This window comes from Macaca fascicularis, chromosome 4, assembly GCF_037993035.2.
Source record: "Macaca fascicularis isolate 582-1 chromosome 4, T2T-MFA8v1.1".
NCBI classification, from domain to species: domain Eukaryota; kingdom Metazoa; phylum Chordata; class Mammalia; order Primates; family Cercopithecidae; genus Macaca; species Macaca fascicularis.
Genome location: NC_088378.1, coordinates 32,032,116 through 32,053,509, shown reverse-complemented (window position 1 = coordinate 32,053,509; position 21,394 = coordinate 32,032,116). Strand labels below are relative to the sequence as shown.

At 37.0% G+C, this 21,394-nt stretch overlaps 1 protein-coding gene across 26 annotated transcripts in view; it reads left to right on the top strand.

Annotated features, from left to right (window-relative positions):
* PTPRK (protein tyrosine phosphatase receptor type K) overlaps nucleotides 1–21,394 on the top strand; it is a 565,022-nt gene that overhangs the window by 457,071 nt on the left and 86,557 nt on the right. For all 26 annotated transcript variants that reach the window (XM_005551791.5, XM_074037021.1, XM_074037018.1 and 23 more), the window contains exons 12-13: nucleotides 2,148–2,421; nucleotides 5,436–5,472. In XM_005551791.5, coding sequence (XP_005551848.1) covers nucleotides 2,148–2,421; nucleotides 5,436–5,472 — 311 coding nt within the window. The remainder of the gene's footprint in view (nucleotides 1–2,147; nucleotides 2,422–5,435; nucleotides 5,473–21,394) is intronic.

The following is a 21,394-nucleotide window of genomic DNA, read 5'->3' as shown; positions in this document are numbered from 1 at the left end:
CAGTTTACTTTGCTCCTCATAGATCTGAATAGACAAGCTGTCTTGCATGAAGTATCCTTAATTTGATATGTAGAATCTCTGTCAATGTAATAGAATTAGTTAAGATTGAACATTCACTAGATTTTCTGTTTTTTTTTTTTTCTAAAGGTATGGGATAATTAATGAGGAATCTATTTTTAAGGATTAGATTAATGATTAACAAGGATAGGTAATTATCATTATTATTCTTTAGGGCAAGAATATAAGGTTACATTTGTTTGGAGAGCATGTATGAGGCAGTTTATATGCATATGTGGATACATCCACAGGACAGGCAAATGTATAATATACAAATATGAATTATAAATTTAAAATAAAACATAGCATATGTCAGCTATGATCATTCTCTTCTTTCTCCAGGGCTATGCTTATGTATTTTCTATATCTTAAAATTGACAAGCGCCTGCTCTATGGATGCCTCAGAGACCATGCATCTTGTCAGTAGCATACTTAGAAGCTTAGCAACCCAACTTGGCAGAGGTATAGGGAATGATGCAGCACATACAATTTGAAATAACATAGACTTCTGCCTTGCTTGCTCAAATCTGAATTTCTGACACTACTACAAGTTCTGTTCACTTTTTATAGGAAACGAGATGGATACCAACCTACTGATTTATTAGCAATATTTTAATGGAAAATGGGAGCTTGAATAATTAGGAAGAAAAGAAAATCTTTATCAATTAAATTATGATTTAACTCTTTCTTTTGATGTCCTTTTGTTTAATCTATGAAGATCTTTTATTTGTAGGTATAAGAGTTTATATTAAATTAGAATTTTATACCAGAGTCTAAACTGTTTTAATTTTCATAGACACATGTTCAGTGTATCTCTCTCTCTCTCTCTCTCTCTCTATATATATATATATATATATATATTTCTCCATTCCCCTCTCCTTCCCACTCCCCTCTACCTACCCACCTCTTTCTTTTTCATGGAAATCTTTTAAAGAATATATTCTATTCCTCCTGGAGATCCACTGAATATCAATATGCAGCCCTACATACAATTTATGTTCAACTTACATGAAATACCACATATACTTTTCCAGAATTTTAGGAATTTTAAAACATTTTAAAATATATTTATAATATATAAAATATAATTATGTCAACTTTCATGGTAATATTTTACCTGAAAAAATTTTAACCTAAAGAATTTTCTACTAAAAAAGAATATTATTAATATACCAGTTTCAGAGTTGTTAAAAAATATTGGTAGAGATCAGGGGGATCTTTATTTTAAATTTGCCTTTTGGTTGTTGTTGTTGTTGTGTTTTTGTTTTGTTTTGTTTTGTTTTCTCTCTCCTCTGTAAAGTAATTGCAATTATAGAAAAGTTTTAAGACTTAAAGATATCAGAAGGTTTAGGTTAGAGCTTTAATAGGCCAAATGCCATCTGTTTCTACAATTTGTAACATTTTATTATTAACAACTCCAGAAGAAGGAGGCGGTCTATTTCGGTTGTGAGGACAGATTTCTGTCCATCTGTGCCCGTATTGCCGCATGTCACTTGTATTTTAGATCTACATAGCTCTGAGCCAATGTAGATGCCATGGCAAGGTCAAGAGGTGGAGAAGCCTGTCAGTACATTCTGTCTCTATGGCTGTGACAACCACAAATGGGTGCTTCTAGCACCGCCCTGAGGCAGTCATTCTGTTAGACCTTGGAGCTGGACTTTCTGTACTCTCATTTCAAGGGAAAATGTTAACTTTAAACATTTAAAAATATCAGACAAAGAACTGAATCTATGATGTGTCTCTGGTTAATGTCAGAATCCTTATTAGGGTGGCTCATTCCTCAACATTTGAAAATGTTGAAAGTCCTAAGGTGATTGTTCTTATTTTTATCAGTTTCTTTGTAACTACGGTGATGTTAGGGACAGCAGCATCTATGTGAATTTTTTATTTTATTGCGAAATAGCTGAAAAGAGTGTAGCAGGTTACGACTGACTTTAAATACTTTGAAATGTTGTCTGTTAATAGTCAACCCCTTAAACCCCTTGTTCCTTTAAAAAAAAAAAACAAAAAAAACTTAGTATCTCAAATCTCTAAATATGTGTGTATATATGTGTTGATGTGTTATCGTTTTTTTTTTCTTTTCCCCAAAGTGCTTATCAGATTGTTGTGGAAGAACTGCACCCACACCGAACCAAGAGAGAAGCAGGAGCCATGGAATGCTACCAGGTTCCTGTCACATACCAAAATGCCATGAGTGGGGGTGCACCCTATTACTTTGCTGCAGAACTTCCCCCAGGAAACCTGCCTGAGCCTGCCCCATTCACTGTGGGTGACAATCGGACCTACCAAGGCTTTTGGAACCCTCCTTTGGCTCCACGCAAAGGATACAACATCTATTTCCAGGCAATGAGCAGTGTGGAGAAGGTGAGCTTCCTCCAGGATTTGCTTTTTCCCTGCTTTGAAGAAAAGCTGAAGTCAAATTTTATAAATACTCAGTAGCATCTGTCAAGAGAAAAAAAGAAAGAAAGAAAAAGAAAATTTGCATGTAGGGGGTTTTGTTCTCCACAGTGTGCACAGTTTGGGGCCTCCTGTAGGGCTGAGGCCGCACGCCAGTTCCATTTCACAGGGTTCCTGTTTCCTAGTAACTGCTTCGACTGGAGGCTTCCTCAGGAAAGCCCACAATAGCAATTGAGAGTAAAATGATTTGAAAAGGTGGGTGTGCTGCTGCCGGGACTCCACCCCCAGTAACGATCCGGCATTGTTCTGTCTTCCTTGCTCAGTGGTGGCACACTTCAAGAGATTAAATTTACTGCAGGATAAACAGAATGCGTGTTCCACAGCAGGCTAATAAACCCTTATAAACTTTTCAGGGTTTTCAAGCCAAATAGTAAATAACAAGTAACAATCCTCTGATTACAAAGTAATAGGGCGCCTGTGGTATATCTGACGGAACCTAAACAAAAGGCAGCCTGGCGATGACTGGCTGCTGAGCCATTACAGAAGGCTTCTCTCTGTTTCCCTGGTTGCCCCTCCTTTTCCCATTTTGGACACAGTTGTTTTTGAACACTGCCGCTGATCCCAAATGAATATTGAAGAGGAAAACACAACAGGACGTTAGGAATGACCAGCAGTTCCGTATGTGAGAAAACAACCTGGCCTTTCATGCCTCATGCTGTTCTCTTTGGAAAATTTTCTTTCCTAAAACTTACTGTTATTTGTTTATTTATTTATTTATTGGCAGACAGAGATAGAGGGAAAACAAATGTTGAGGATAGAAATATTCACAATTCAAAATCCAATAGAATGATGACATTTTAATGGACTTGAAGGCGTATAGGAAATTGCTGGGTTTATGTAATTGAGTCCCTAAGGTGAGCACCTGGGAGTGCTACATGATATACAATTGCATCAGTATATTATATCTTGGAAGAGTTTAATTGGAAGACATAACAATCCGTTTGCATTTATGCAGGGGCCGTGAGAGCTTTGGGTATTGATTAACTGCTTTTGAATGAAAGCTTTGTTGTTTGCTTGCCTATATGGTTGGCTTGTAGGTAGCAAAGAAAAAGGTCACAGCATCTTCTAAGATGTTCTCCAAAGTCAGAGGCTGCTCACGGTTGAAGATACTCTTCTCCTCTTCTGGTTTACCTCTAAAGAAACAGGGGTCTTTAGAGAGTAGTCTAGTGTCCACTTCCTGCCCACGCATCATTCCATACCACTGTTACAACTGAGCTGCTCTAAAAACAGAACACTACGGAAGTTATTAGTCTATTCTGGGTATAATGTAGCATTGAGCAGGAAGTATAGTTTTGTCTGAGGGTTTTCATCTTTAGAGAGCTTCCAAATTAACTTTGGTTATTTGGTCTGTTATACCAGAGGAGTGTTAATGAATGTCTGCATTCTTTAAAAGCTTCTTGATATGAATTTTCTCTTCCAATTGTTAATATATCTACATTGTGGTTTAGTCAAAGTACAGAATAGCAACAATATATTTCACAGTTATCTTGGCAAATAGTTTTTTTTTTTTTTTTTGAGACGGAGTCTGACTCTGTCGCCCAGGCTGGAGTACAGTGGTGCGATCTCAGCTGACTGCAGCTGCCTCCCAGGTTCTCACCATTCTGCTGCTTCAGCCTCCCGAGTGGCTGGGACTACAGGCGCCCGCCATCACGACCGGCTACTTTTCTTGTATTTTTAGTAGAGATGGGGTTTCACCATGTTAACCAGGATGGTCTCGACCTCCTGACCTGTGATCCACCTGCCTCGGCCTCCCAAAGTGCTGGGATTACAGGCGTAAGCCACCGAGTCCGGCAGCAAAGAGTTTTAAAGTTGATGTGGCTTCTACCAACAGAGATTGGTAATGCCAACAGAAAGTTAACAGCAATTGCTTTTAGGAAATGAAAATCCTTTTGGGCCTTTATGGGAATGTGAAATAATCTCTTGTAGGTTACCATGAAGGTCTCAGGCCACAAGTAATAGAAGTGCAAAATTTTATTTTTAATTGCTAACTCCCCCCTCACTGCTTTATTTTAATTTAAAAATAATTTTAAAAAATGCTTAAGTGGAAATTGTAAACTCTTTTATAAATTATCAACATATAGAACTACTCAAGATGGAGTTATAAATGCATCTTGCAAACAGATCACCTCTGTTTTGTTTACTGGCTTCGATACCTTTTCTCACCTCTTGTATATTCAAGGATGTACACTGACTCAACTAAGTCCTAAAGGAGGAAGAGTGGGGCCAAAAGTAGCTGGTGGGGACATGTGTCTCCTACTGTCACCCTACAGCATTAAAAATAATAATGATATTTTTTCTTGTCCTTTCCTACTGCTTCTACTTTGTATATCCGCTCTGTCTAGCAAGAGGAGGAAAATTATCTATGCTGAGAAACATTTAACTCCTAATAGCTAAATTAAAAGGAAGAAAGAAGAGATAAATTACACCGCAACTATGATGCAATGTTTTGATAATCTTTCTAACTGCTATCATTTAGCTCTTTAGTCATGCTGAGATCCAAATGAAAGTATATAATGTTCAGCTTTGGTCTGAGTCTACAGTTCTCAGATGAAAATTAAATTTATATTTGGACCTGATTTTTATTACTTTTGCAAATACATTTTTCTTTCTGATAGTTTACAAAGTACTGTATATGAAAATAGAATGCTATACTACTTGTCACAAACTAACCTGTTTCATTGCGAACTAAAAACAGATATTTACATCTCTATAAAAACTAAAATATTTTTCAAAGTTCTTATTTTATATTTTTAAGTATCCCTAGGGAGGCATATTTTTAAAAGTTTTCTTAATATTAAAATTCTGTTGTTTATAATCCCTTTTTATGACCCCAGATGGATCTTTATAATAATTATAGTTTATGAAACAGGAAACATTATCTATACATTGACTCTTTTTTTTTTTCATTTTTCCTCTATCAGGAAACTAAAACCCAGTGTGTACGCATTGCTACAAAAGGTAAGAGGTTTGCGTTTTTTGCTTGTTTTAACTACACTCACCACCTTTCTAAAATGGAAGGACTTTGTTCCCTGCTTCAGGGCTAATTAAATATGGCATTTCTATTACAGTTAGTTCTGTGACTCACTTGGGTGTCTTTAACAAGTATTGGCGTGCTACTTCCCATCCTCTAGTACTTGACTGAAGGAATCTTGTTATGATAATAGGAAAGATCTAGAAAACCTTAGAAGGACTTATTTCTGCCATTTAGTGTCTGAATAGTCTTGTGCTGCTGATCAACCAATATCTTAGGAAAAGGTCAGGAATAGCAGATGAAAATAGCAAGTCACTTGTTTAAAAACCTCTATTACTTTCCATCATAGGTAATCAAATGTAAAACCAAGCTAATTCATGCTTATATAAGATTATAGGGATAGAGACTGGTCCATATCTTCATCAGTAGTGCAGTTAGATTGAAGATCATTTACTTTTTTTTTAAACTTACTGTGAGAAATCAGATCTGTGATGGCTAGCTAATAGTCAGGGCAATTCCTCCTGACCAGGCATATTATGACTTAGCTGTTTAGTTTCTTTGACAAGAGAAAACATTTGCATCTTTGAATGAGTATTTAGAGTTCCAAGTCGGGGAAAGTCTCCTGCATTCTCTGTGTTTTTGATTCTTCATTTAAGAGTTACCTGATTATGCCAACAAAGGAGAAATTGCTACTTGGTGTGTTCTAGCAAGAGAAACATGAAAAAGTTGTCTGCATGCAGACGTGGGCCTCCTCAGAGGGTTGGTTCTTTGGGTGTTTGTTGCCGGAATTAGTAGCACATCCACATTTGTGACCAGTAGTTGATTCATTTGGGGTAAAAATGAATGGCAATATTCTGTTTGTACTGGCAACTTTCCTTTCATTATTTTTCTCCATCTAGTCATCAGTCTGCTCAATCAGCATTTGTGCTTTACTCCTGATTTGTAAGGCAATAAAGAAAGACTTTCTCCTTAACTCTTGCGAGTAATAAAGAAGCTTTGTGGAAGAGAAAATATATACTTTTTTCAATTCACATATGAAGATTCCTTTTGATAGTTTTATTTTAAAAAGCAATTATTAAAGAGAATATACACAGATACATATTATGTATAAGGATTTTACTTTAGCTTATGGATTAGGAACGAGAGTTGAAATTTTTGAAAGATAATAGAAGAAGGCATTTAGGTCTATATCACCTGTCTTTTTCCAGATTTAAAGTAGAACCAAAATTGCAAAAGGGTCCCACATTGACCTCTGAAGTTCTTTAGATATGTCATGCTATGTTTCTGTAACTGGGAAATGATAGCTATATATTATCCTAACATAACTTTTTTATTCAGTTATTTCATTATTTGCTCTTGCCTGAGATGTCTGTGTTCTTTTCTCTCTCTCAATACAAATTTTAAAAATGACAAATACCACATGATATTTAAACTACAGGAGGATTGAGATCCTGGAAACAGTCTTACCATGTGGCATAAAATAATTGCCAGAAACTTTGAAGTGGTAAAAAACATAGTTCATTATTTGTCTAATAATCTAGTTCTGCTACACTTCTGGGTCTCAGTAATGCAGTGTGATGTACTGAGTAAGAGAAAGGACTCTGGCCTTGTACTATCTGATTTCAAATATTGACTGTGTCCCTTAGGAGTTTTTTAGTATTGAGAAAATGATGTAAACCTTCATTCCAAAAATTAAATATTAGAGTACCTACACCTTTTTATTGTTGTGAGGATTAAAATAACATATATAGGCCAGACATGGTGGCTCCTGGCACTTTGCAACACCAAAGTGGGAGGATAGCTTGAGGCCAAGAGTTTGATACCAGCGTGGGCAACATAGCAAGACCCTGTTTCTACTGAAAATAAAATAAAATAAATACTAGCCGGGCTTGCTGGAGCTCACCTGTGGTCCCAGGTACTTGGAAGGCTGCAGCGGGAGCATCGCTTAAGCCCAGAAGTTTCAGTGTGCGGTGAGCTATGACCGTGCCACTGTACTCCAACCTGGGTGACAGAGTGAGACCCTGTCTCTAAAATAATAAAATAAAATATATATGAAGTGCTTAAATAGTGCTTAGCATATTATAAATAGTACATGTGTTAACTATCTTATCATTATACTAATAATTTTATACTTAAGAGGGACATAATTTAGGTTAGACAGTTATGAATGAAATATGTATAAAAACAAAACTAAATGTTCATGACTGAGATTGCGAGAACAGGGGAGAAACTAAGGGTTTTTTTGTTGGTTTGTTTTTTAATGTTTCTGACCAGATCTAATATATTTTCTTCTCTGAACAGTTAGCATTTTTTCCACATATGAAAAGCCAACCCTGTTTCTACAAAAACTAAAAAAAAAAATTAGCCAGGCATGGTGACATGCACCTGTAGCTCCAGCTACTTGGAAGACGGGAGGATTGCTTCAGCCTAGGAATTTGAGGCTTCAGTGGGCTATGATTGCACCATTGCCCTCCAGTCTGGGTGACAGTGTGAGACTCTGTCTCAAAAGAAAACAAACAAAAAAAAGAAATGAAATGAAATGAAAACGGAAAACTACTGCATTTATTAAAGTAGCATCAACTTATTGCCTGACTACATTTTAAACTAACATGCAGGTATGGTCAGCTTTGGTGTGAAATTTTTCAATATGAAAATAAAAAGTTTTCTGACAGGGCATTTTCAAGACACATTTAAGAGTCAAAATAGCATAATCATATGACTGGGAAGAGGCATGAAAGAACCTTCTGGTGAAGGAACGATTCAGTATTTCACAGGTGCATATGTAGGTGAAAATCTGTTGAACTGTATGTTTAAAATGTGTGCACTTTACTCTTATAAATTTGTGTGTGGATATGTAGGTAGATAGGTAAGGTATTTCTCAGTATTAAAAAATGAATTAAACATTAAAAATTGCATGACCAGAGTTAGAAACAGCACTGAGTATATTATAGGGGAGTCTGGAGTTTGAAAGGCTCCCCTTGCTAGCTTCAGTGAAAGTTTCCTTCTACGGGACAAGGTGCATTTTCAGTACATAAGCCACTTTCAATGAGAAGGACAACCCTGCCCAGGAATCCCTGGGCTGAATGGAAAGGGCGTAGAAAGGACCTTTCTTCATCCTGGATGACTCCTACGGGCAAGTCTTGTGTTCTACCTGTCCTACAGTCAGACCCTCTCCTGCCCTGCCCCGACCCTCTTTCCAGTGTCAGTTGTGCATACTGAAGAGCTGGAACCTTCCTTTCCTAATATTCTTTGTATTTAGATCAGTTTTGCTGAAAAGAACTTAGTTCTGGTGTCCCTCCATAAGACATTCCAGTTTGCAGTGTGACCTTTTACCACACAAATTTTCTGTTCAGGCCATATGCAATAGTCTGTTGCTTTTTTCTCATTTTTTTGAAAACTTAAAATGAATAGTTATAAACATTCCAAATGTAGTCTGGGACAAAGTACCTTGAACGAAATGTGTGTCTCTCTTGCTCACTCTGTCTTTCTCTGGAAATTGTTTTTCTAACCCCTTTATTTAGAAAAAGTTGTATTTTATATGGAGAAACCAGAGTTCATTGTTACATATTCGTATCATCTTTATAGAAAATAAAACATTTTACTAAAACAAAAAGAAAATGCTTATTTAGCCAAGTTTGAAGCTCTCTCTATATATACATATGTATACATCACTATATGCCAGGGACAAGTACAGAGTGAGAGTCGTATTAGATACAATAAATATTTGTTGAGTTGATAATTGAATTTGAACAAAATGTAAGGTAGATGCTTCAGCTTTCATGTTTAATCAAACAAGTTACAGTACTGTCTGCAATTATGAAAAGTGTTTATATGTGAGTTAAGACAAATTTATTAACTAACTAGAGTTGTTTTTATTTCTTTAACTGTGAATTTATATTGTGATATATATGTCATATTCTAATATAGAATACTTTTACCAAAGCTAAGACTTTATTTTAGTAACAAAGCAGTTAAAAATATTATCTATAAACTAATGTGAATTAAATGAAATTGAGTCCTAGTCTGGGTCTATATCAGTTTTATTCAAATGAGTTTTCTTCTGCTGAATTCTGTGATAGGAAGACAGTTTAGCTCAAATTGTCTTTTCATTGTAATCACTGCTATTCTTATGACTATATTCTATAGCTTCTTTGCTTTCCTGGTACTCACATTTCAGTGTGAAGGACCTATTCAAGTGAGTTAACCAGAATGAATGAGTTGATGTATTAGAGCACAGAGTATCAGGGGAACCCGCCCCTAATATTTCAATGTAGGTTCTTTCTATTTCCCATAAGTGTTGGCTAGCTGAGAAATAAAGAGAAAGAGTACAGACTGGACATGGTGGCTCACACCTGTAATCTCAGCACTTTGGGAGGCTGAGGCAGGCGGATCATGAGATCAGGAGATTGAGACCATCCTGGCTAACCCAGTGAAACCCCATCTCTACTAAAAAGACAAAAAAATTAGCTGTGCATGGTGGGGGGTGTCTATAGTCCCAGCTACTTGGGAGGCTGAGGCAGAATGGCGTGAACCCGGGAGGCGAAGCTTGCAGTGAGCTGAGATCGCACCGCTGCACTCCAGCCTGGGTGACAGAGGGAGACTCCATCTCAAAAAACAAAAGAGAGAAAGAATACAAAGAGAGGAATTTTACAGCTGGGCCTCCAGGGTGATATCACATATCGATAGGACCATGATGCCCACCTGAGCCTTAAAGCCAGCAAGTTTTATTAAGGATTTCAAAAGGGGAGAGAGTGCAAGAACAGGGAGTAGGTCACAAGATCACATGCTTCAAAGGACAAAAAGGAGAACAAAGATTGCATGCTTCTAAGGGCAAAATCTCAAACTCCTGATAAGGGTCCAACAAAGATCACAAAGCAAGGGGCAAAAGCAAAGATCACAAGACAAAGGGCAGAAGCAGAATTACTGATAAGGGTCTGTGTTCAGCGGTGCACCTATTGTCTTGATAAACATCTTAGACAACAGAAAATAGGGTTCAAGAGCAGAGAACTGGTCTGACGTCAAATTTACCAGGGCAGGGTTTTACCCCATCCTAGTAAACCTGAGGGTACTGCAGGAGATCAGGGCATATTTCAGTCCTTATCTCAACTGCATAGGACAAACACTCCCAGAGCGGCCGTTTATAGACCTCCCCCTAGGAATGCATGCCTTTCCCAGAGCATTAATCCTTGCTAGGAAGAGAATTTAGTGATGTCTTCCCTACTTGCACGTCCATTTATAGGCTGTCTCCAAGAAGAAAAATATGGCTCTATTTTTCCCGACCCTGCAGGCAGTCAGACCTTATGGTTGTTTTCCCTTGTTCCCTAAAATCGCTGTTTTACTGTTCTTTTTCAAGGTGCACTGATTTCATATTGTTCAAACACACATTTTACAATCAATTTGTATAGTTAACACAATTATCATAGTGGCCTTGAGGTGACGTACATCCTCAGCTTATAAAGATAACAGGATTAAGAGATTAAAGTAAGACAGGCGTAAGAAATTATGAAAGTATTATTTGGGAACTGGTAAATGTCCATGAAGTCTTCACAATTTATGTTCGACGGCTGCAGCTCCAGCTGGTCCCTCCATTTGGGGTCCCTGACTTTCCGCAACAACAGAGTCCAAAGGGAATCTAGCTATTATTACCTCTTATTACTTAAATTTGGGATGCAGGACATTATGATGAGAGATTAAAATTCTATCAAGTGTCATAAGGATGGACATAACTAAGTAGCATAAGAATGTACCATGTTTTGCTAATGAGGAACCCTGACTTCATTGGTGGATGTCTTTAAATTTTACAGTCAAAGTAGAAATAATAGTTCTGAATATTTTTATAGTTCTCAAGCGTAAGATCAGAACTAGAAATTTAAAAGGAGTAACACATACAATTTTCAACATTCATCTTTTCCCAACATTTTGAATTCTTTTCTTCTTTTTTCTTTTTTTTTTTTTTTTTTTTTTGAGATGGAGTCTCGCTCTGTTGCCCAGGCTGGAGTGCAGTGGCCGGATCTCAGCTCACTGCAAGCTCCGCCTCCCAGGTTTACGCCATTCTCCTGCCTCAGCCTCCCGAGTAGCTGGGACTACAGGTGCCACCACCTCGCCCGACAAATTTTTTTGTATTTTTTAGTAGAGACGGGGTTTCACCGTGTTAGCCAGGATGGTCTCGATCTCCTGACCTCATGATCCGCCCGTCTCGGCCTCCCAAAGTGCTGGGATTACAGGAGTGAGCCACCACGCCCGGCCAACATTTTGAATTCTCAAAGTTGGTGACAGTCCGCCCATTACTACTGTATATCTGGAATATACTGTGTCTGACTGGTTTCATCTTAATTCACTTCAAGTTGGACCCTGGAACTTCTCTTTTTGCTCTCATTGCTAGTATAAGTAGACTCTTCTCCACCATGTTCTTAGAGAAATAGCCAAGTCACCGAAACAGAAAAGATATGAGTTGAGGACCTTCAAAGGTTCATGATCACTATTTTCATCCCAACCCCAAGTTAGATGGAAGTTAAATATTCCTTTGCTTTAAAAGTAGCAAACTATTATTGTTTGCATATGAAATATTACTAGTCTAATTATTTTTGACAGAATGATAGTAACTGGGATGCTAGGATAAAGAGAGAAATGGAAAAAAATAGAACTGACCTGAAGATGATTCAAGCATTTTGCTATTATAGAAATTAAACTGTTTTATGAGATTTCTGACCTATTACCCTCTCTTTCCTGAGAAGCCTGTTGCAGGTACCTTACATTTATGGCCACATCTACAGGAGAGAAGTGATGACATTCATTCATAAACTGATCAAACTGTCACTGTTAACTGTGGAAAGGATAGAGTTTCTAACCTAATTTTTAATGCTGTAATCACATACTTAGAAGAGACTGGAAAAACATAAATTGGTACAACCTAAAGGAAATAATTTATAATCCATTTCAGAAGAAAAATTCACTAAGGTGGGTGGTTATATCATCAATATTCAAAAATCAGTAGCGAAGCAGCAACAAAACAGTATTTTAAGATGATGCCATTTATAATATATCTTTAAAAATTAGAGTAGGAATATGTCTGGTGAAAGATAGGTTACACCTCTGCACTGAACACTACAAAACCTTATTGAGAGAAATTAAACAATACCTAAATTAATGGGAAGACACACCATGTTCATGGATTAGAAGATTCAATATTGGCAAAATGTCAGTTCTCCTACATTAATGTGTAGATTTAAAGCATTCAAAATCCCAATTTTGTTAAAAAAAATGGCAATCTGATTCTAAAGACAATATGAAAATGCAAAGGAATAAGAATATGCAAGGCTACTCTTAAATCTAAATACTGTTCCTGGATGTTATCAAGGCCTATGATAAAGTTATAGTAATTAAGACAGTGTAGTAATAGCATAGGAATAAAAATTCTGACCAGTGAAAGAGAAACTCCAGTAATAGATGCACACACACACGTTCACCATTTTTTATGGCAAAGGTAAAACTGTAGGGAAGAGGGGAACGGATACTCTTTTCAATAAATGGTACTTTTTCCATATCTATATGGAAGACATTATATCTTGACCCCTAACTCACACTATATAAAAAATATACAGCTACATGTAAGAGTTATAACAATATAGCTTTTAGAAGAATATAGGAGAACACCTTTTATGATGTTACAACAGGCAAAGATTGATGCCTGCATCCTCCACCAAAAAGAAAATAAAAATTTCAACAATTTTTTTAAAAACATAATAGGCAAAGATTTCTTAGATAGAAGACAGAAATATGCTGAACAAAAGGAATAAATGATAAATTCTACTTAAGACCTCTTTCTTGTCGAAAGATACCATTATGAGAGTAAAACAGAATTTACAGAGGAGAAAATATACTTATAATAAATATATCTGAAATAGGGCATATCAAAAACGTATTGAAAAAGTATTAAAACTAGTGCGAGACAAGAGACAACCCAGTAGAAAATGGAGAAAACACTTGAGCAGACACTTAAGAGAAAAGGAAATACAAAATGATCAATTAACCTATGAGATGGTGTTCAACAAGAAAATACAAATTGGAACCACAATGTGATTCCAGTACACCTATACTAAAATTAGTAAAATGAAAAATTGTAGAAAATACCAAGCCTTAAGAAGGATGTAAAATAACTGGAAATATCATACCATCCTGCTGGTGGGGGTATAAATTTGTACAACCACTTTGGAGAACTGTCTAGCAAAACGGACTGAAAGTAAACTAACCTATGTCCTAACAATTCCATTCCTGGGATACTCACCAAAGAAATATGTATGTCAATACACCCAAAAACATGTAGTACAAAATTTATAGCAGCACTATTTATAAAAGCAACAAACTAGAAACAGCCCAGCAACAACCATTAGTAGACTAGATAAATAAGTTGGGTATATTCACATAATGCCATGCTCTAAAGCAGAGAATACAAACTATGACTACACAAAATAATATATATAAGTATAACAAACATCATTTGAGTGAAAGCCAGACAACAAAGAATATACACTGTATTGTTTAATTTGTAAAAATGAGATAAAATAACTAATAAAAGTTAAAAGGTATATGCAGTAACTATATAGATGTATTATGATTTAAATATTATATTATCTAGAAAGGCATCTGTCTCAGGGGTTCCCGAGACTACCCTCAGATTTGGTGATTCACAAGGAGGACTCGGTCATCCTGTGAGTTGTCCTGTTCTCATGGCTATGACTTATTAAAGGGAAAGGATACAAAGCAGAATAAGGACAGGGAGAAGTCACATGGACAAAGTTCAGAGGAAGCCTCTTCCTATGGAATCATACACGACATGCTTAATTTCTCCAGGACGGAATTGGGACAGCACATGTGAAATGTTGTCTATCAAGGAAGCTTATTAGAGACTCAGTTCCTAAGGTTTTTAGTGGGGACTAGTCACATGAACCCCTTCCTGCTAGCATCTGCCAAGATTCCCTACTCCCAGAAGGAAACTAGACTTTTAGCATAAGGCACAATTTAGGCACAATGAACCACTCTTCTCAGGGAATGATGGGAACCCTCCCAAATCCGAGTTCCCGGACATCAGGCCAAGGTCAACTTTGCAAGCAGCCCTTTCCAAGAATTTCAGTCTTAGTCCTGCTACGTTAACTCTTTTCTGTACAATATCTATATCAAGTGTCTCAAGGGCTAGTTAAAAGAATATTTGAAGAAATTAGAGAAAAATCCCAAAAATTATACATACAATTAAAGAAGTAGAAAATTTGGATGTATGAAAAATAATTAGAAAATTAATTATTGACACTAAGAGAGAAATCTGAGTGATGATTTAAGGACCTCCTTAAGATAAAGAGTTATAACATAGGATAAAGTCACCCATAGCCTGTATCTCCCCCAAATCCTTCTCTAAGTAGAGAATATGGGCCTACTTTATTTGAACACTTCTGAATAGGATTTCTTGAAAACAATCTTTAGAACCTTCTAAGAAATGACAGCTCATTTAGTCATTTGCCGTTCAGATTGTATACCAGCTTATATAATACCATAATTTTACTATCTTTCTACACCCAATATGTATGCAGTTCAGGTTTTCAAACTCTTACTTGAGTAAATAAGAACAGGTATTTAAAAGCATATTTCTGGCCAGGTGCCATGGCTCACACCTGTAATCCCAGGACTTTGGGAGGCTAAGGCGGGCGGATCACAAGGTCAGGAGTTCGAGACCAGCCTGGCCAACATAGTGAAACCCCATCTCTACTAAAAATACAAAAAATTAGCTGGGTGTGGTAGTGGGCACCTGTAATCCCAGCTACTTATGAGGCGGAGACGGGAGAATCACTTGAACCCAGGAGACAGAAGTTGCATTGAGCCAAGATTGTGCCACTACACTCCAGCCCAGGCAATAGTGTGAGACTCCATCTCAAAAAAAAAAAAAAAAAGCATATTTCAGATATGTTCAGGTATGGATAAAGAAAACAACAAAGATTAAGGAATAAAAATACATGATGACATAAAGTCTGTGAATTGTGGTGGTAAGTAGATATAGCATTGAACAGAATTTTAAGGAAGTGTAGAAATCTGACCTTAGGCCCCTTGAAAACCTGACCTTAGGCCCTTCTCATTGACTACTCCTTAACCATGAGCTATGTGCTGAAAAAAAGCTGGGAAACCAGAGAAATTAAAGAGGAAAGAGGGAGGGAAAAACAAAGTTTCCAAAACTGCAGTATTATGCTCACTATTAGCGACAATCTAAATGAAGAAAAAGAGAAGAAAGGAAAAGAAAGACCACATTGCTGGGGCTTACACAAGTCTAATTCCAAGATTAAAAAAAAAAAAAAAAAGGAAGGCGGGGGGCTTGTGTCCTGAATAATGGACACTTCTGGTAAAGGAGCCAGAAAAACTTTAAAGACACTTTAAGCATGGCCAGATATGGTGGCTCATGCCTGTAATCCCAGTGCTTTGGGAAGCTGAGGCAAGAGATCCCTTCAGGCCAGGAGTTTGAGATCAACTTGTGCAACACAGTGAGACCCAATCTCTACAAAATAACGTTTAAAATTAGCCGGGCATGGTGGCACACACGTATAGTCACAACTACTTGGGAGGCTGAAGCAGGATGATCACTTGAGCCCGGGAGTTTGAGGCAGCAGTGAGCCATGATCACTCCACTGCACTCTAGCTTGGGCAACAGAGCAAGACCCTGTCTCTAAAAACAAAACAAAACAAAGCAAAAAACAAAAAACAATGCAGGAAATGTTTAGGCAACAATCATGGCAAATACAAAGACGTTACGAAAATGAAGAGGAGATAGGAAAAAAAACCACGTATAAATGGAAAAGGACACTGCTAAGGAATTTAGTAACCCCAAATTCATGAACGGTTATAATCCAATAGAAAAAATATATCCAACTCTATACCCATTACTTAGGTCTTAAGCCATATTTGAATTATAAATATGAAACCAAGTATCACAGGGCCAGTTCATTTATATATATTAGTTGTAGATCATTTTCAGGTTAAAATACCCCTTTTTAATTGTTGCTATTATTTTAGTATGTTTTTCTTATTCTTTGAGTCCTATAGAAAGTGCTTTCAGGGCTGTTTACCGGAAAAAGTGAATTCAAATTGTTCTTTGTCAAAATAAACTTTGTACCCTTTCAGTTCTCTAAAGATAATGATCAAATTTGACTTTTAATGAAATAGTTTATTAAAATTGAAAGTGCCAAAAAACTTTTAAATATATGGAAAGATAAAGATGGATGTGATAGGATTTTTTTTTTACTCTCTTATGTTTAAAGTTATTATTTATTAAATCAAACAACTCAGGGATTTAATTTGGATAGAGATAAAAGTCATACAGTCTTACCACCACAGCCTTTTAGAAACATAGAATCCTAGGATCAGGGAAGTTAAGTGTCTATTTAAAGTATCATTTCATATCCCTGTGACCTGTGGCAAAGCAGGATTATAGGCTGGTCCTCCTGACCCCCTAGTCCATGGTTCATTCTTCTCTGTGCTAAGGGTTCTCCATGGTCAAGGCTCTCTGATGGTAGGGATATGAAATTAAACATGAATGAACCTGTCCTCAAGGAGCTTTTATTCTTTTAAGTAATATGCGAAACAAGTAAAGTATGATGCAAATGTGCTATGTTCAAAATGAAAAAGACAAAGTGCCTGGAAAAGTGTAGTGAGCAATGCTTGTGTCCCACTGCAAATAGCATTAGCCTTGGATTCAGACTAGAATCTAGATTCAGATCCCCCCTCTGCTATTTATTGACTGTTAAGATTTGAACAAGTCATCTGAACTCTCTGTGCTGATGTTTTGTTATTGTATATAAAATAAAATTGGAGTTGAAAATTATTAATTTTCAGAACTAACAAAAGAGCAGGAATAATAGACGTGAAATTTCTAGTAAAGTACATGTGAGACATTTTTAATACAACTCATTGCTATTATTACTATTATTCATAATTGCTTTTGGTGGAGAAGCTAAGAGAAGAATTTTATGGAGGAAGTAACATTAAATCTTATTTTCCAAGATGGACGTTATTTTGACAGTTGGAAATGAAAGGGAAGATAATCCAATTAGCAGTAATTAGGTAGAACAAAAGCTATAGGACTAGAAAACATGCTTTACATCTAAAGAATAAAAGTTTTCTGTCTCATTCATATCAATGCAGGGAAAGAAAAGCTGGAAAGTTTATGTTCATATTGGACAGCACCTTGAATTCAAATTGCATTGCAAAGGCAACAGTAAATCACTGAAAGCTTTTGAAGTGAAAGCAGTTTAATCCCAGCTATATGTAACATTTTGGGTTAAAAAATTCTCAATGGCATATATGTTAGATTGATGCAGTGAAATAGTAGAGGTAAAGAAACAAGCTGAAAGCCTGGTGCAGCTCTTTTTTCTCAGCCTTTTCTCTTTTCTTCTCTTTTTTTCTTGACAATTCACCTCATAACCATTGTGGTGGGTCAGAGCATGGTAGGACCCACACCAGTGGGAGAGGGGAGAAGCAGCAGTGGCCCCACAGACCTTGTCAGAGCCTGAGCTGGATGGAGGAGGCAGTCTCACAAAGTATCAGCCTCGTGTGGCATCTCAGAAATCAATCAGATTCAGAAGCTTGTCTTCATGGGGACGGTGGGTGGCACGACCCCGTGTGGGAAGTAAGAGCTTGAGCAGGGAGAAGAGTGTCCACATGTGGAGGTGAACTGCTGGGGTTTTGGAGCCCAACTAGGGCGAGTGAAATATCAACACACTAGGCAATCCACCTTGGGAAATGAGAGCCCAAGTGTAGTGAAAAGGGGACCTGTCAGGGACACATGGCATGGTGTGAGGTGTCAGAGTCCAAACAAGATGAAAAGCTTGGGGGTGGGGAGGCAGACTCTGCGGGAGGTTAAGAGGGTGACCATGCAAGAGGGTGGCCCATGCAGCATATCAGAGCCTTATCGGTCTAGGTGTGTGAACTTCCAGGCAGAGGTTGGTCATGTGCAGGGTGCCTGAGTCTGCATGGAGTGAGGAGCACAGCCACACAGGGAAGGAGGTGCAAGCAGAGATGGCAGAGATTATGTGTGTGGCAGGGCAGGCGTGGGAGGGAGAATGTTCAACAAAAAACACAGGTGAAACTGTGTATAGGTGTCTATGTGTGTTTGTGTGTGTTCCATACACATAGTCCACTGAGAGAGCCTGGGAGCAACAACATATTGGTGGTAAATATGCCTAACATCCAGATTTTGGTGTCTGAATACCATTATCCAATAAAAGTAACTGGGGCTCTTTGGATAAACGGCTCAATCCAGGACTGGAACAAGAAAAGTACAACATAAAACTAGATTATTTTTTTTTCCCATAAAACGCTAAAAAAAAAATTGAGGGCATATCAAGAGGACACAATTGCCAACCTCAAGGTGCCCCCTCATTGGCTGAACCAGAGGCCTATTACTTGAGAATCAAAATGAAGATTGTGATTGATTATAACACTGAATAAAACAGGAAAGCACAAGTTCTTACTGATATAAATAAATATATAGAGAAAAATGGATGAGAAACCAGGTATTTACATAGTTTCAAAGTAGCTCCCAAAAACTTAATATTTATAAAAGGGAACAGATTAACCTCACATTGGAAGAGCCTAGCAGATGCTTTGACCAAATGATGAAGGTGAACAGTATCCATGTTGGGAAAGTAATTGTGGTTTCCCACTAGGATGCAAGAAAAGTACAGCATCACTTTTGTGATATTCAGGGCAAAGATGCATATCCTTAATCTAAACATTAAAAAAACAGAGAAATCCAAATTTAGGACATTCTACAACATAACTGAGCTATAATTTTCAAAAATGTAAAGCCTCAAAAGTGAAGGGAAGGCTGAACTGTGAAGGCTGAATGGGACCAAAGAGATATAGTAACTAAATATAACACGTGATTCTGATTAGATCATTTAGATACAAAAGACATCATTAAGACAACTGCAAAATTTGAATAGGATCTGAAGTTTAGACAGTAATTTTTCTTAAGTTTGAACATCATTTTGTGCTCTGTAGGAAAATGTTTTTGTTTATGAGAAATACTAAAGTATTCTGGATAATGGAGGCATCAGCGCAGTAACTTACTCTTCATGTTTAGTAAAGTGAAAATAAAAAGAGTAGTGTATTTGCAAATTTTCTGTAAGTTTGTGAGTTTTTCCAACAAAAAGTTGGAATTTTAAAGCTGGTGTACTAAAATATGGAGAAGAGATGAGTGATTTCGTTAAAAAATAAGAAATAAGGCTATGGAGGAGGTGATGGTGGAGTACAAGTTAACATGTCTCGGGGTGTATCTGTTGGAACAAGGAAGCTGAAGACTTAAATAAGATGCTGAACTTCTGTCCTGAACCAACCACACTAGGAAGATGTGATGTCCGTCACAGAGACAGAAAAGACTAGAAACAAGGGCTGAGATTTAAAAGAAAAAATCATTTATTCCATTTTGGAAAAGCCAAGTGTAGAGTACCAAAAAACAGCTAAGATAAATGCAATCAGAAAAACAGAAATAAAAGTTTGGACAATGTCTGGAACTAGAGAACTCAGACTAGGAGCTTTGGGAGTAGTAAAAACATATAAACAAGATAATATAGAAAGACGAGGAGAGCTCCTTGGAGGACACCTATGTTGAGACAGTAGGAGGAAGAAAATGAGGTAGGAGAGAAGCTAGAATAGAAGTGACCGGATTGAAAGGTGCATAAACAGTGGAGTGCCTTGTCACAACACTGAGGAAAGGAAGATATACCAAGAAGAGGCTTATAAACGGTAGTTAATAGTTTGAAGCAGCATAGAAAGCTCAAATAAAATAGGATGAGAAGAGGCAACTGGGTTTGCAAATTGTGATGTCTATGGTTGAGTTTAGAAAAGGGAGCATTCAATTAGAGTGACTGGGCGAAAAGATAGCGGATAGAAGCAAGACTTTAGTGTGAATAGGAGCTGAGAAAATAAAGTGGTTGGGGAAACTTTCCTTTCCAGAAATGCATTACTGATAGAAAGGAGATTCTTTAATTTAGAAAAGAATTATTAAGTATGGTAGAGACTTGAGCATATTTTATTTATCAGAGGAAACCTACCAATGGAGCAAAAATTATTGAATATATATAAGAAAGTATAACTTTCTAGACGAAGTAAGCAGTGATAGAATTGGACGAATGCAGAAACATACCTTTTAAAACAATTGGGAATTATTGAACCTGTGAGGGCAAATGGACAAGTGACACCAACAGAAAAAAATGAGAAGTGTATTGGATGATCCATTTAAACAAATTAAATGAGGTCCTGTGCAGAGAATACAAGTATCAGATGTGGAACAAGAGACCAGGAAATGTTTAAAAGTTTGAAAATTCTTGAAGGACAATGTGAAAGAATTTAAATCTAAGAACAATTAGCATACATCCTGAAATAACATCATTTTGAAAATTTTTGAGCATGTGAGAATCATTCTAAAAAATTCCCAGTATAGGCTGTATGCCGTGACTCATGCCTGTAATCCCAACACTTTGGGAGGTGGAGGCAGGAGGATTGCTTGAGCCCAGGAGTTCAAGACCAGCCTGGGCAATATAGCAAGACCCATTTCTATAAAAAAAAATAAACTAAAAATTAAAAATGCTTTGTGTAATAGTTTGTTTCCTGCCTTCTTGAAATTTGTATCTCTGGTGGCAGCCAGTACGTAAAGAGAATAAAGACATTGGCTTGACTATTAAAGAAGCATGTTAATTAAATAATCAGTATCATAATGTTTAAAATAAATAGTCATGTGGTTACATATTTTGATGCAAGAGAAGAGATATTTTGGGAGTTATGTTCATTGCAGTTGAGACAAGTGGTTCTGCCTGTTATTCTTTTAGGCAAGAAGTCACTGAGAAGATATGCTTCAAGAATGGAGTAGAAGGG